We start from the raw sequence: 14,781 nt of genomic DNA, 5'->3' as shown, positions 1-14,781 counted from the left end.
CCGTTATATGTCAAGGAGATACTATATACAAAAGAGACATTATATACCAAATACTCAGAGACATTAGTACCAAATCTGCTCCATATGTTTCATTTTTTGACCTTTTATTTTGGAAGGGGAATTGCTGCTGGAGAAAAGCTTTACTGTCCCCTGCGAGGGAGCAAGAACAAGCCAGTAATCGTGGTCTAATGCAGGGAAGAGACTAGGGAGAGGAATGCTGCTCTGAAGATGTTCCAGATGCTCATGCAGAGTTGTCATGGGCACGATGCTCCCCATAGCCATCTCCATGGCTACCTCAGTGCTGAGCATTGGAGATGCAAGTGTTGCAGAAACTACGCTGTTAGCTTAAAAGCTGCACGCTCTCTCTTACCTGGTATAAACAAGCAGCATTTGGGATGATCCTAAAGGTTTATCCCCAGGGATGCTGGCTGTTTTTCAGCCAGAGCTTGAAGGCAGCTGAGATTTGCAAATGTTTTATTTATAAAAAACTGAGATTTGTAACATCACTCCTCAGATGCACTGTTACAGTGAGTGTACTGGGGTGCAGATGCAGCTCTTTTATTTTTTTTTTATTTTATTTTTTTTTAATACAGTAATGTCGTGGTTTAACCCGGCCGGCAGCTAAACACCACGCAGCCGTTCGCTCACCCTCCCCCCTCCCTCTCTGGGACGGGGGAGAGAAATGGAGAGTGAAGCCCGTGAGTTGAGATAAAGACAGTTTAATAAGACAGGAAAATAATAATAACAAAAATAATAATAACAATAATAATAATAATGATACAATGGTGATAATACGAAAGTAATAGTATGTACAAACAAGTGATGCACAATGCAATTGCTCACCACTCGCTGACCGATGCCCAGCCTAACCCCGAGCAGTCCGGCCCCCTCCCCCCGGCTAGCCACCCCTATATATTGTTTAGCATGACGTCAGATGGTATGGAATACCCCTTTGGCTAGTTTGGGTCACCTGTCCTGGGTCTGTCCCCTCCCAGCTCTTACTGCACCCCCAGCCTGCCCGTTGGCAGGACAGAGCAAAAGGCTGAGATGTCCTTGGCTTAGTATAAGCACTGCTCTGCAACAATTAAAGCATCGGGGTGTTATCAGCACTCTTCTCATCCTAAGCCAAAACACAGCATTCCACCAGCTACTAGGAAGAAAATTAATTCTGTGCTAACTGAAACCAGGACAAGTAAAAACAAACAAACAAACAAAAACCTACACATAATATTCCTGTTTTCAGAATCAAGCCAAGATTATCCTATGGGCATGACTTTCTTAAAGGGAAAAAAAAAAAAAGCTACCTCCCATTAGTCCAGCATGGAGATAAGGAAGTTGAACTTTGCCTGGGGTGTGGAAAAAAATCATTTAGAATTGTGTTTTCTTCCCTGGATAGCAATTATCTGTAAGCAACAGCAAAGACTTCACACCATAGCAACATCTAGGTTTTGCCAACCAGTTAATATATCTACAATTGAGATGTGGTAGCATGAGTGGCTGAGCTGATACATCACAGCCTGCAACTCTCCTAAAGGAGAAATTCCTTATTTCTATCTCCTGCTAACTCCCACCAGCAATCAGCTGTAGTGTAAATGCCGTGGCTTGCAGCCTGCTTGGAGAAGGCTGGGACAATAAAAGTTATGTTAAATCTGTTCAGAACAACTGTGGATTAGGTTACAAGGATAGAAACATGTAGGCTTGTCAGGGCTTGGAGTTGGTATCTAGCAGGGCTTAAGGAGGATGGAGGAACATAAACTTTGCCAAGGGACCAGGAAGATTGCTCACACCAGGCTTGGCACAATGTGGTATCTTGCAAGCAAAGCCCCATCTGCAACCATTAAATAGGAAATAATAATCAATGCTAATAATACAACACGGTTTATAATTCCCAGGGTATTTTATTGTCTGTATTCTGGCCAGAAACATCTGCACCATTCAAAATATTTTTATGGTATCAATAGTCCAAGGATTTTGTCACGTAAAAAATAAATTAAACTGGAGCAAATCTTCTGGGACTTGAATTCTCACCAAGCTCAGCATGTGTGGGAGCTGGAGTTATTCTGCTAAAGATTCCTCAGGTCATCCATTGCACAAATATCATGGGAATATCATGGGGACTGGGATGAGAATGAAGTTTGGAGTAACGTTTTGCTGCAGCTGTTTCTTCTGGAGATGCTACAGTTTTATTTTTTGGAGATATTTAAAGGAGATGATGAGAGAAGTAGATGTAAAAGGACAAAAGTCCTTTTTCTGGAGAAAAAAAAGAGGTTGGTGTTCCTTGAAAAACAGAAAGGAATAAAAGGAAAATGAAACAATAGTAAGACCTCATGTTATTTGAATTCCAAAAATAGGCTGATTGTGGTACAATTGACTGCAAATGCTTTTCCTGTATTTTTTTTTTCCTTAGTTCCCACCAGTTCCTTATTTCTGGGACTAAGAAAAAGGGATTTATATCTCAAAATAGCTGTTGGTGAGGAACTGCACCTGGGCTAGCGCCAGAGCTCCTGCTGCTGTCTAGTCATTGAATTATTGATCTTCTGTAGACATTTCTCGGGGTCAGTCATAGAGCACAAGGAAGGTGTGCCAGGTGAGGTGCTGCAGGGGTTGAATTTCAAGAGAAAAGATATGAGAAGGGAAATGGTTTAATGGTTTAGTTAAATGCACAGAACACAGATCCCATACAAAACAAGATAAAGGAAAAAAAAAAGCCACACCTCTGATGAAGGAGATAACCACTTTTTGTAAAATACTGCATCCAGGAGCTGGAAATAAGTCATTTCTAGTCCTTATGTTATCAATAAATGAGCAAGGGGAAGGTGTGTCAGCCTACAGAAGGGACTGTATGGGGTCTGACAGGGATGGAGTTCACTTTCACCACAGCGTTGTGTTCTGCTCTTCTAGCTAGATCAGTGTTGATACCTCACCAACATTTTGGCTCCTGCTGACACAGAATCAAGGCTGTCTCTTGAGCCCCTTCCTCCCCCCATCACCCCCCCGTCCCCAAAAGACAGTAGGCTGGGGCTAGGCAAGAGCTCAAGGGGACATCACTGGTGCAGCCAACCTAAACTCACCAAAACGATGTTCCATATTACATAATGCCATGCTCTGCAATAAAAGCTGGGGAAGTGAAAGCAGAAGAGTGTGTGTGTGTGTGTCTTGTTATGGAAGTGTCTCTTTCCAGGCAACTGCTACATGTATTGAGGCCCCTCTTCCCAAGAAGTGGCCGAACATCACTTTGTCATAGGAATTAGAGACTAATTTTTTCTCCTTTTGGTTCTGTGAAGTTTTTTTTTTCAGGTGGAGTGAGAGAGCAGGCCATTCGTTGGTGGGAGTGGAGGTGCCCATTGGTTGTTAAACCACTGTAGGAAGCCCCTTTGAGAAGGAATCAGAAGTTATTCATAAACCTTATGACCTTTCTTCAGCTGAGGAATCATTAACCAGCTTGTCCTCATTTTTTTTTTTTTATTATTTTTTTTTTTTCTAAAAACTGAAAAGCCCTGGCCTATTTGGTTTAGAACAATTTTCTGGGTCATTCATTGGTTATATACTACTAACCCAGAGATGCAACCAGTCAGGTTTTAAATCTGTCTATCTACCAAGCAGGAAACAGCACTACAGTACTTCTGACCACGCATATTTATAACAATCATCTCTCTTGAGATGAACTCCTCTGTTATTCATAGCTCACCTGTGTGGCACTTCATTTACTGTAGTCCAGCTACAAGAAATAAATTGGAAAGAAGAACAAAGGCTCCTTTGTTTGCACACCTGTATGTTTTTCTAATCAATGGATCAGCCCAAGAAATATTTTCATTTACTTGCCTTTTCAGGTAGATAAGCCCTCTGCTCTTCTGTACCATATACTGAGTATATTTTTATTTAAAATGTAGTACTCCTGTTGAGAGGGGCTTAAAAACATGAGGTATGCCTTTCCTTTACAATTTTGTAAGAATTACATGATGGTAAGCCTTCAAAATATACCCAGAAGGTTCACAGATGTGTTTTCTAATCGAATTCCTGGTACTAACATCTCTTCTCTGTACCCCACTGTGGTACCACTGCCTCTCCTCTCCACCAGCCTTCCTCTGAAGACAAAATCACGGAATCATTAAGTTTGGAAAAGACTTCCAAGATCATCTGGTCCAACCATCCCCCTACCACCAAAGTCACCCACTAAGCCATGTCCCTGAGCAGCAGGTCCAACCTTTCCTTAAACACCCCCAGGGATGGTGACCCTACCACCTTCAGTTCCAATGCCTGACTACTCTTTCTGAGATTTTTTTTTTTTTCTGTTCTTTTTCAACCTGAACTTCACCTGGTGCAATTTGAAGCCATCCCCTCTTGTCTTATCACTAGTTATCTGCGAAAAGAGGCCGACCCCCAGCTCCCCACATATTCCTTTTAGGTAGTTGCAGAGAGCAATAAAGTCTGCCCTGAGCCTCCTCTTCTCCAGACTAAACAAGACCAGTTCCCTCAGCCGCTCCTCACAGGACTTGTGTTCCAGGCCCTTCACCAGTTTTGCGGCCCTTCTCTGGATATGTTCCAGGGCCTCTATGTCCTTCTTGCAGTGAGGAGCTCAAAGCTGAACACGGCACTCGAGGTGTGGCCTCACCAGAGCAGTGTAGGCACTTAGCCATGTTGAACCTCATGCTGTTGGCCTCAGCCCCTTGACCCATCCTGCCCAGGTCCCTCTGCAGGGCCACCCTACTCTCTGGCAGATTGACAGTTCACTCCAATTTGGTGTTATCTGCAAACTTACTGAGAGCACACTCAATTCCCTTATCCATATCATCTGTAAGGATATTAAAGAGGATGAGCCCCAACACCAACCCCTGGGGAACACCACTCATGACCGGTTGCAAGCTGGAAATGATTCATTTTAAAGAGAATTTTTGCTGGTGACACCACCACACAGTTTTTATGTGGGCTGAGGACATCCCATTGCGTTCCTGCAGAAATTCTTTGGGCTTGCACTCACCAAAGCCCTTCTTTGCAAAAAGGCTTTGCAATACTGACCTCTGCTGGCAAATACTGCATTGAACCAGATGGCTTTGGGCAGCAACAACCTAAATAATGCATAACATAGGTATTTTATGCATTATTGCTGGCTTTGGGTAGCAGTAATCCTTTAATAATGCATAAAATGGGGTATTTCCCTGTCAGTTACCAAGCAGAGAGTATTTCAGTTAAGGAAATGCAGGGAAATCTTCACTCACTTTGAAGGCACGGATCTGTCAACTCCTTAATAGATTTCGTAAATAATCACTTGCTGGTAGGGTCAAAGTGCTTTAAAGATTATGGAGCATACTACAGAAATTTTAGACATTTCCTACCACAAAGCCATAAATGCTGTAAATTGGAAGTCAAAGGCCCCGGCTGTGTTTCCTTGTGGGGAAGCAGCTTCCAAACCACAAAACATATGAAAACACATACTATTTCAGCTAGTGGAGCTTGAAAATGATCCCCACCTCTGGCAGGGTCTCCTACCCACAAAACTGAAGACTCAGCCAGATTTTTTTTTTTGCCCCCCGCTCCCCTCACAACTTACATCTAATTCATTTTAAGAGGTGGGATTACTTATGTCTCATCTTTCAGGCCTTGGGCAAAGGGGTTTCCTGCTTCCTAAAATCCCTGCGACCACCACAAGGGCTGCTTTTTTTCACCAGCCTCTTCAAGGACTACCAGAAACACCAGCCAGGGCAAAGCAATGATAATTAATGATCATAAATGCTGGTGAATATCTCCAGTGCACTGAGGACCCAGCCTGGAGGGCCCCAGCCCACAGGGGTTCTGGGTCTCTGTTCCTGTGACTCCAGCACAGCTCCACCAAGGCCCCTGCCTGGGTCTGGGTGGATGGAGCCGGGGTCCTGTGGGTAGCTGGGCCCAGCCTCGCCACCTCTTGATGACACCCTGCCCCAGAGTCCTTGAGCGGCCACCTACCCTTGGCTGCAGAGCGTTCCCAGCCCCGGAGCTCCAGAGGCCACCACTCCAGGGCCTCTCCTCCCTGGGACGGCCATGGAGTGCCCCTGTCTTGGCCTCTCATGGCCCTCGTGGCCCTCCCACAGCATCTCCTCAGCCTTCCCAACCCGCAGCTCCCCTCAGCCCCAGATCCGGAGCCCCTACAGCCATGGCCTCACCCCCACTGTGGGCAGCCTCAGCCCTGGGAGCCTCTGAGGAGGCAGAGGGGACTGTGAGCCTAGTGTGCTCCCCTGAGGGGCTGCATCCCTCAGGCCCAAACGGTTCCCTACAAAGTCCCAGCACTGGTGATCGCAAAGAAAAAAAAAAAGGCAGGTGGTGGTGGGTTTAGCATGGGAGGGTTTAATGTACTCCATTCCTAGGTCCATCCTGGGAGCAGAGAAGCATCGCAGTGTGCTGCTGCAGGAGGGCGGCAGGGAGTTGGGTGTGCATCCCAGCAGGGTCTGCATATGCAGCAGGAGCACCAGTGGTCAGCGGGATCTGCGCGGGCACGTCCTGGCACCCTCCATCAACCAGGCTCTGGGGGTGTCCCTGATGAATGCTCAGACACTGAGGAAGAGACGTCACAGGGATCCGGGGTCCTACAATGCACAGACGCAAGTGCTCCTGTGCCCCAGAAGGATGTACAGACCCCAAGGTCACTGAGGAAGGGTTGTTGGAGGGTCCTGGATCCCTACAGCACAGGGACACAAGTGCCCTGTGACTGGGAAGGATTCTCAGACCCTGAAGGACACTGAGAAATAGATGTCAGAGGGACCTGGAACCCTACAACACTTGAGTGTCCTATGGCCAGGAAGAATGCTCAGACCCCCAAGGACACTGAGGTGGAGGAAGCCCTGTAATGTTTGCACATGAGTTTGACAGGCAGGAGCTCCTGAAGCAAGTGCCCCAGGTCTCAGCCTGCCACCATACCTGGCAGAGCCTGGCCTAGAGCTTGAGTGCTGTGACACGTGGGATGTGGAAAGGACAGGTCTCTTCTGACCCTGTAGAGCTGTAGAGGGAGAAGAAGAAATAATCAGATGGTTGAGGAGGAGCACACAACTCCCCTCCTTGCATCATCTTAGAGAGTCTGCCCACCCTGTGCCCACTGTTTACATGAGTCTGTTGCGGATGGGGCGGAAATGTTTGGTGAGCCTTATGGCAAAGATGATGTTGGGGATGAGGAAGAAGGTGCAGCATCCCAGGCTGAACCAGAAAGCATTCTGCAAGGAGAGAGCACACAGGTCCTGCTTGGCTGTTCAGGGAGAGGCAGGCCCAGAGGGGTCTGGGGAGTCTTGTGTTAGCTGGTCCTGATGTGGGGGCATCAGGGCTGCTGTCAGCTTCAGCTGCACTGAATATGTGCTACCTTGGGTAAGGGCATCCACAGAGGGACAATGACCACAGGGTCCTTACCCAAGGGTCAGCAATGCGGTCACACAGGATCACCCGCCCGTTGTCTAGGGCCGTGGCAAGTGGCTGGCATGAAGCCACATCCTCCCTAAGCTGGAAAAAAAAGTGAGGAGGCAAAGTGTAAAATCACTCCCAACTCAGTGAGATGCAGTCCGCTTCCTCAACTCCACAGCAAAGGCGTGCACTTACCGTGTGCCCAACCCAGTGTAGGTACTGTGCAAAGTACCTCAGCTCCTTCCTTGTGAAGCAGCCAATCTCCTGAGCAGAGGGAAGGCAGCATGGAGGTGAGGCTTGGAAATGAGGGCTGGAGGTTCCAGGTGCTCATTCCCTTCTTCCAGAGCCTCTTTACTGCTCTTCCTTTCTGGCTGTGGGGAATTTTATCCCCCTGAGGGCTCATCCAGCCCTGGCTCACCTGCCGGAGGATCTGCTGGGCTTGCAAGGGCAGCTGGGCTTCCACTGAGGCTGTGGTGGCCAGTGTAGTCTTCACCCGCTCCTGGAGAAGCACATGGAGCACAGAGCACCCTTAGAGCAGTGAGCATCACTGGTCCAGTGGGACAGGTGTCCCAGGTGTGTGGGGAGTGGAATGTGCAGAGTGAGGCTTAAAATCGGGTCTGATAGTTGGTAGGCAGGGAGAGAGAAAACTCCTGTCAGGGAGTGGGCTAAACAACATGGGATGGCTCTGTCAGGGATGCAGCTTTGAGTGCTGCAAGGGGGTTCTAATTTGCAGCAGCAAAACTGAGTCACTGAAGAAACCAGTCCTCCTGGGGTTACATCTTTCCTGGTCTTCCATCACCCTATAAATCACTTCTGGGATGCTGGGTAACAAGACCCATATGGCACTGCATATTTTTTGGAGCTGAAAATAGTACCTGGAGGTGTGGTGCCAATTGAGAGAGGAAACGGATGCTTTCTCCCAGCTTCACCTGCAGAACAGAGAGGTGAAACAGCTGCAAAAGCCATGTTCCCCCCTCCACAATGACACAAGATGCCCGTCAGACATGGACTCACCACCAAAGCCTCCTGTGTTTGCACCGTGGAGTTTTGCATCTGCCACAGCGCTTGGGCTTCAGTAGCCAGCCGCCCTGCCACTGTGCCATTCCTCTGCAGGGAACAGTGGGATGAGGACAGCCCTCTGGGCATGCAGGTAGACCCTGCTGCCTGACCCACCACTCACCTGCATTTTCTGCAGCCCCTCCAGGCTCCTTGCAAGGCCAGGGAGGCTGGTCTGTACCACAGGGATTTTCATCTGGAGGAAGATAGATTCATAGTCTGCTCGAAAACCAGCCCTGGAATATGACTCCCTGTTGGGCTGGCTGCAACGTGCCCACCACTGGGGGGACCATCTCCCTGTCAGAATCCCCTCACCTCCTCCTGGAAGCGTCCATAGTCTACCTCATCCACGCCACTGCGGGCAAAGGTCTCCAGATCCTGCCTGCCCTCACTGCGGAGGAGCCGCACATCGCCAAGGTGCGTTGTGAAGTCACCCAGGCGTTTTTGGAAGTTGGCTGTGTACTGTGGACGTGAGATAGGGGGATGCCACAGGTTTGGGACCAGGTACCTCCATCCCATTAGCCTCAATAAAGCTCTTGCATTCCCCTTCCCAGAAGCTCTGGTTGAAGCCAGCCCTCACCTTGGGGGTTTTGAGGTGCTCATCCAGGTTATAGGACTTCTCAAGCTGCAGCACCTCCCACAGACCTGCACCACTCTTGCACTCCCTGCAAGACAGTGGCAGCATCACCACAAGCCTCACACTAATTAGGGGCAGAGGTGGTATCCTGTGAGCACCTACCGGTAAGTGGTGCTGAGGTTGGAGTCTCTCCTGAGGTTGAGCTGGCGGGTGAGGTTCATGGATGGAGGCAGGTTCCCAGGGGTGTCAATGAACTGGGCAAAACAGTAAGAAAAAGAGGGGTAGGGTGAGACACAGGCACTCCCAGACATAATTTTGGGGTTGCTCTGCCCTCACAGGTGCATGCTGGTGTACCCCATCCCATCTGGAGCTAATCTTGCATGTGTTTGTATGATGTTGGGAAGGGAAGCAGTGGAGAGCCCTTTGCATGGCCCTGCCTGTTTGTGCATGACTGCAGTATAAGGCCTGGTGCCATTCCCAGCCCCACAGCAGCATGTCACCAGTCACAAGCACCTCAGAGCACCCCATCCACCCCCAGTGTCCCCAAACACCCAGGGGATAGGGGCAAAGGTGGGAGCGTTGTCACTCCAAACAAATTAACCAGCACAAAGCCAATTTCACGCTCCTGTTGCAAATCCAGCGGCCTAATCCTTATCTTAATATTTTGGTTTAGGATAAGGCTTTCCAAGCAGGGTTCAAGGAGAGGAGGCATTTGTAGGCATCTTGGTGTACCCAAGCAGACGTGGATGGAGTGATGGACAGATGCATGGCTACCCACCTTATAAATCTCCTGGTTGACCCAATTCCTGCAAACCAGTGTCTGGATGTTGCCCCCAACCAGGAACGTGGCAAAAACCAAGAGGATGAGGAGCCAGGAGAACAGGAAACCCAGGCCTACGCCACTGAAAGAGGGAGAGGAGGCACGGAGGCACTGCTGACAGCTTTGCAGACCTGAGCAGGCTTGCGGCAACCTGCCCAGCCCTGCGGCTCCTTCCTGCGCCTGGGCATGCTGGCTGGGCGCGGGAGCTGCAGGATCCCAGGGAGGAGCAGCTTCTCCCAGACCCGCTGGCGCAGGCGGTGGCTACAAAAGCCTTTCTGCTCAGGTGGCTCCAGGTTCGTCCCTTTGCTTTTGCTTTTTGGGGTAGCATGAGATGGCTACAGACCCCTGGGACCCAGAGGGATGCTTACACCATAAGGAACTTGGCGCCAGCTTCTCCTCGGCACTCGTAGTCGCTTGGGTCCTCCCGCTTGGAGAGCCCGTATGTCCCCAGGGCCATCCCCACCACGTTGCAGGCAGTGATGAGGAGGATGATGGAGCACAGTGCCATGCCCATGATCCACCTGGAGAAAGTTGCAGCCTCACAATACAGTCCTAGATATGGCTCATGGGGGCTCAGCACCCACCTCCACTGCACCCCCAGAACCCATTTGTGTCACCTGTACCACTCGAAGCGCTCCACCTCACGGAGGAAAGGCTGGCTCCGGTTCTCTGCCTTCAGCAGGGCCTCACTGACATGCCAGGTATAGTCAGGGAGGGGAAAGCCATCGGCAATGCTCTGCACCTTCTCTGACATTTTGGTCATCTCCTCCCGCAGCTCTGCAGGACCAAGACCATGGTGAAGGGGGTCTGTGTGTCCCATGCCACCTCCCTAAATCCAGATTTACCCCACGGAGGGCAACACTGATCCGCATGAGGGTCTTGCTCACCCTGAATGACCTGTGCCATCCTCTCCACAGCCAGCTCTGGGATAGAGTTGAAGGTACCGTTGCCCTGTGAGGAGAAGAGAGGGTAGGAGCAGCTCAGATGGGGCTGCCTGTGAGCACCAGGCTACCCCACTTCAACCCCATCTGCCCCCACCTGCCGAATCATCTCTGCAAAATCACTTCGGGGCAGACCAGCCAATGTCTTCAAAACCTTCTCCACTGAGGGCACCTACGGGGTAGGAGAAAGCATCCCATGAGCCTTGTTGGTGCCAGAGGGGTGGTGGCATGGGGACCAGCACCCCATCTCACCTTGCTGTAGTCAGCACCCAGCTCCAGGCTCTGTGCCCTACCCAGGATGCTGGCGCAGGAGGTGCAACGTGGGTCATCTAGGAGTGCGACCACACGCTGCCGCTGTTCGCGCAGCACTGGCTCCAGCTCAGCCCGTGCTGCTGTCAGCACCCGCACTGTCTTGTCGAGAATCTGTAAATGGTGCAGCGAGGTCTGTAGGTCTTAAAGAGAAAGCCCAAGGCTAGTTCTTACTGCTCCACTTGGCCACCCCAGTCCCTGGCAAGGCTTTGACAGTGGCCCAAGAGAGAGCCATGCTCAGCCATACCTCCTGCCCTGTCCTTCAGGTCTGCCAGTGCTGCGTAGGTCATTGCCTTCAGCTGTGCATGGATGGAGAGTCCCACGCTGCGACTTACTCCTGCAAGGCACCATGATACCATCAGCTGCTTGTCCCAGCCCAGGCTGGGGTGCACTGGGAGACTGTACAATGCTTACCTGCCAGGTCGGAGATTATCTGCTGCCGGGGCACTTCAAACTGGTCTACCACCATCTGCACACCCTGCAAAGAGAGAGGAACTGGTGTACGGGGGCACATGGCAGTGACATTCTCCAAGATGTTACTTTGCCATTAAAAATGCACCAACTTCACCTGGCCTCCCAGTCTGCTCCACCCTGGGATAGCAGAGCTGCTTGGGGACCCACCTGGGGGACATTGGCAATGTGCTGCCGCAGTGTGCGCAGTGTGTCTGGAACAGCACCAAGCCCTGGCTCCATCTGCTCCTTCACCCGCTGGTTGGTGACCAACGCACAGATGGCACTGGTCCTGCCAGGGACAAGCAGGCAGTGATGGGGAGATCCCACAGAGCAACCCCATCCCTGTCCCCATAGGCACAGCCCACCTTGAGGTGAGGGGGGACAGTGGTAGAGGGCTTTAGGGCACTCACAGGATGATGAGGGAGGTGATGGAGAGGCAGATGAGGAGGCAGCGGCGCCGGCAACCCAGTGAGCGCCGATGGGCACGCAGGCGGCCCCCACACCGCTGCTGGCTCCGGCAGTAGCAGAAGCACAGCCCAGCCACTGGAACAGTCACAGTGAAGAGCAGAGACACTGCAGCACAGATGATGTAGCCGAGCTCATACTGCACGACCTGTGTGACAGCAGAGCACAGTCAGCATAGTCACATGCAGATTTGGGGGAACTCCATACACTCACTGTCACAAATTCCCCATCCTGGGCAAGTGCCACCACCATGGCTTCCCTGTCCCCATGTCCCCGCTCACCTGTGATGTCTGAACTGAGCTGGGGTCATTCAGGGCTGCCCTGAGAAGCTCTGTAAAAGAAACCGTGGTGGCAGTGAATGCCCTGGGGGCAGCTCCCATGTCCCACAAGGTGCGCCCCCATCCCTCCCCCGGCAGTGTGCCACTCAGTGCAGGGACAAAGCAGTTCAGCCCCCACTGACCATTCCTAGGTAACTAGCACAGGGATTGCAGAGGGGCTCCAAGGGATGGTGGCACCCACGGAGGTAATGTCATGGGTCCCTGGGAGACTCACCTGTGGGCAGAGGGTTTTGCTGGATGAGGTCCAGGTAGTGTCGGACTAGGCTGTAGAGGGGGTCGAGTGAGCTGGGCACCCGGTGCAGTGCTGGTACCCGGATTTCGGCATGGGTGTCGGTGAAGCGGAGAATGCTGCCAGGGCTGCTGGGGTGGCATTGCTGGGTGCTGGCCGGGCGCAGCAGCACCCAAGTGAGGAGCAGCCCGGCTGCCTGCATGGCTCCAGTGGTGAGGAGAGAACCGGGCGGCCCCGTCAGCCTGCGAGCACACGGAGGGGCATGCCTGGTCCTGGCCGGCTTCTCTGAGTGCTCTGGGAAACCTGCCTGACAGGTCGGCTGCTGTGTCAAGCCCAGACGCTGCTGCGGCTGCTCCCCAGGGCTCCCTGGGGCATCTGGGCTTGGTTGGGCTGTGCAGAGGTGGGGTTATGAGCCACACAGTTTTCCAAACCATCCCAGGCCTGTTTTACAACCACTGAGTCCCCCCAGTCCCCACCATCCCCATGGGCAGCAAAGCCCCCTCACCCTGGGCTGGAGGAGTCCCCAGGGCTGCATCCTGCAAGCCAGAATGGGCTGAGCACCAGTGGCAGGGATGGCTGGAAGCAAGGCAGGCTGCTTCCTCTTGGAGGCAATGTGCAGTGTGGTGCAGTTCCCCCCAAGAAAAGGCGTTTTTTCCCCAGCCAGGGGTGCTTGCAGCACCTTGCTGGAGAAGATGGGGAACACCAAGTGCTGCTCCTCACAGCCCTTCTGGGAATGAGATGCACAATGGACTGGAAAATCCTGCCCTGGACATACAGGCTTGACTGAGTCCCTGTCCTGGGACAAAACTCCCAGGACTAGAAAAGCATGGAGTCAGAAGAGCAATTACATGCAAGGCATCTGTATAAGTCTGTATGTCTGCAAAGCAGCCCCAACCACCCCCGCTTCCCTGTACCATGGGAAACACTCTTCCTGCCACTCCCTGAGTCTCCCATGGGTGTCCATGACCCAGGGCTATTCTCTACCCATACATTGACTCCTTTCCATGGTGGCCATCCCCACACAAATTCATGGGGTAGGCAGGGGAAGCAGGAGTGGACTGTGTTAGGGCACCCACTGCATTAATTCTATGAATGATTGCAGGCAGACATTAAAAAGTGAACAAAAATTATTCAATAATATATTAAACTGAGCGATTGATATGGGAAATGACAATGAAGAAGAAAAAAAATCCAATCCCGGAGATTTCCCAACCCAATAATCATTTACTATCATTTACTATAATAATAATATAATAATAATTACTATAATAATCATTTACTATCCCAAATATTTCCCACTTCCCATGCTAACAATTCCTAAACCCAGTGAGGATTGTTGAGGAGGGGCGACTTTCGGAGTGGAAGGGATGGGGCTGGTGGCAGTGGCCCTTGGACGGAAAAAGGGACGGATTTTGCCCCCAAACCCAGCTCCTTTCTATCAAAAGCATCACGTCCTCCTCTCCTTCTTGGATTTGGCTATGACTTTAGGAATCCCTGCAATCCCTGCAGCTGTGTCCCCTGCCAGCTTCTTGTGTGCCCCAAGCATCCTCGCTTGCAGGACACTAGAAGATGCAGAAAAGGCCTTGCCTTAGTGGAAGCACTGCCCTGCAGGAGCTCCAGCATGCCTCTTAGCAGCACGCTGTAGCCCCCAAATGCCCCCGAAACGGCACATTTCAGCTCCTGGGAAGGAAATGAGCTCGCTCAAGGCCCAGGTGTCTGTGAGGCGGTGTTGGCAAGGAGTCCTGTTGTGTGAGTCCGTTCTTTGTGGGTGCTCCGTCCCCACAAGGCTTGCTTTGGAAGGCCCAGGAGAGTCTTGTGGGCACTGGCCTGGGGTCCCAGGCTGAGCCAGCTGCTGCCTGGCAATCAGGGAGGCTCGCTCGGTGTCTTGGCTTGGGTTTGCGTGGCCAGGCTGTGGGAGCGGGGGGCTGCAGGGCTGTCCTCTGTGAGGAGAATGCAGCAGCTGCCCCATGGGAGCTCAGGGCCGCTTCCAGGAGGCTCCTTCCAGGAGGGACCCACCCGCTGCTGCCCAGAACGCAGAGCAAAAGGATGATGTTTGCGCCTGGGGGAGAGCCCATCTAAGAAAGGGAACAAAAGCTGCTGCCCAGCAGCGTCTGGCTCAGGGAGGAGTGGGAAAGCTCTGTGCAGCCCCCAAGGGCCATGCAGCAGGAGGCCGGAGGTGCTCCAGGCTCCCAGCAGCAGTTCCCCTGCGGCCTGTGCAGGGAGAGGCCCCTGGT

General features: G+C 51.7%; 1 protein-coding gene across 5 annotated transcripts; it reads right to left on the bottom strand.

Annotated features, from left to right (window-relative positions):
- Positions 1–6,295: 6,295 nt before the first annotated feature.
- On the bottom strand, positions 6,296–12,960 carry PROM2 (prominin 2). Of its 5 annotated transcripts, none has more exons than XM_072027246.1 (24): positions 12,533–12,960; positions 12,262–12,311; positions 11,926–12,128; positions 11,684–11,804; positions 11,477–11,540; positions 11,310–11,399; positions 11,006–11,205; positions 10,851–10,925; positions 10,700–10,763; positions 10,430–10,589; positions 10,181–10,333; positions 9,771–9,894; positions 9,155–9,246; positions 8,996–9,080; positions 8,731–8,877; positions 8,540–8,611; positions 8,374–8,466; positions 8,235–8,288; positions 7,778–7,858; positions 7,555–7,623; positions 7,369–7,458; positions 7,072–7,178; positions 6,889–6,967; positions 6,296–6,649 (listed from the first exon to the last, which is right to left on the bottom strand). In XM_072027246.1, the coding sequence occupies exons 1-23, from the start codon at positions 12,747–12,749 to the stop codon at positions 6,904–6,906; spliced, it is 2,475 nt and encodes an 824-aa protein (XP_071883347.1). In that variant the 5' UTR covers positions 12,750–12,960; the 3' UTR covers positions 6,296–6,649; positions 6,889–6,903. The 5 variants fall into 5 exon arrangements, with proteins under 5 accessions (XP_071883347.1, XP_071883348.1, XP_038022927.1 ...); XM_072027247.1 differs by having other exon boundaries at positions 6,296–6,582; XM_038166999.2 differs by having other exon boundaries at positions 6,296–6,557; positions 12,533–12,958.
- Positions 12,961–14,781: the final 1,821 nt, after the last annotated feature.

This window comes from Anas platyrhynchos, chromosome 23 (genome assembly GCF_047663525.1).
Source record: "Anas platyrhynchos isolate ZD024472 breed Pekin duck chromosome 23, IASCAAS_PekinDuck_T2T, whole genome shotgun sequence".
NCBI classification, from domain to species: Eukaryota; Metazoa; Chordata; class Aves; order Anseriformes; family Anatidae; genus Anas; species Anas platyrhynchos.
The sequence above is the reverse complement of the archived record's forward strand: the minus strand, read 5'-3'. Positions and strand labels throughout refer to the sequence as shown.

Excerpts from the sequence above, each read along its gene's own strand:
- PROM2 (XM_072027246.1), bottom strand. The coding sequence starts at position 12,749 with ATGCAGGCAGCCGGGCTGCTCCTCACTTGGGTGCTGCTGCGCCCGGCC. Across the intron at positions 10,926-11,005 it reads TGGGTGCTGACTACAGCAAG|GTGCCCTCAGTGGAGAAGGT; the intron begins GTGAGATGGGGT and ends CCTACCCCGTAG. Across the intron at positions 9,247-9,770 it reads TCAACCAGGAGATTTATAAG|TTCATTGACACCCCTGGGAA; the intron begins GTGGGTAGCCAT and ends TGTTTTGCCCAG.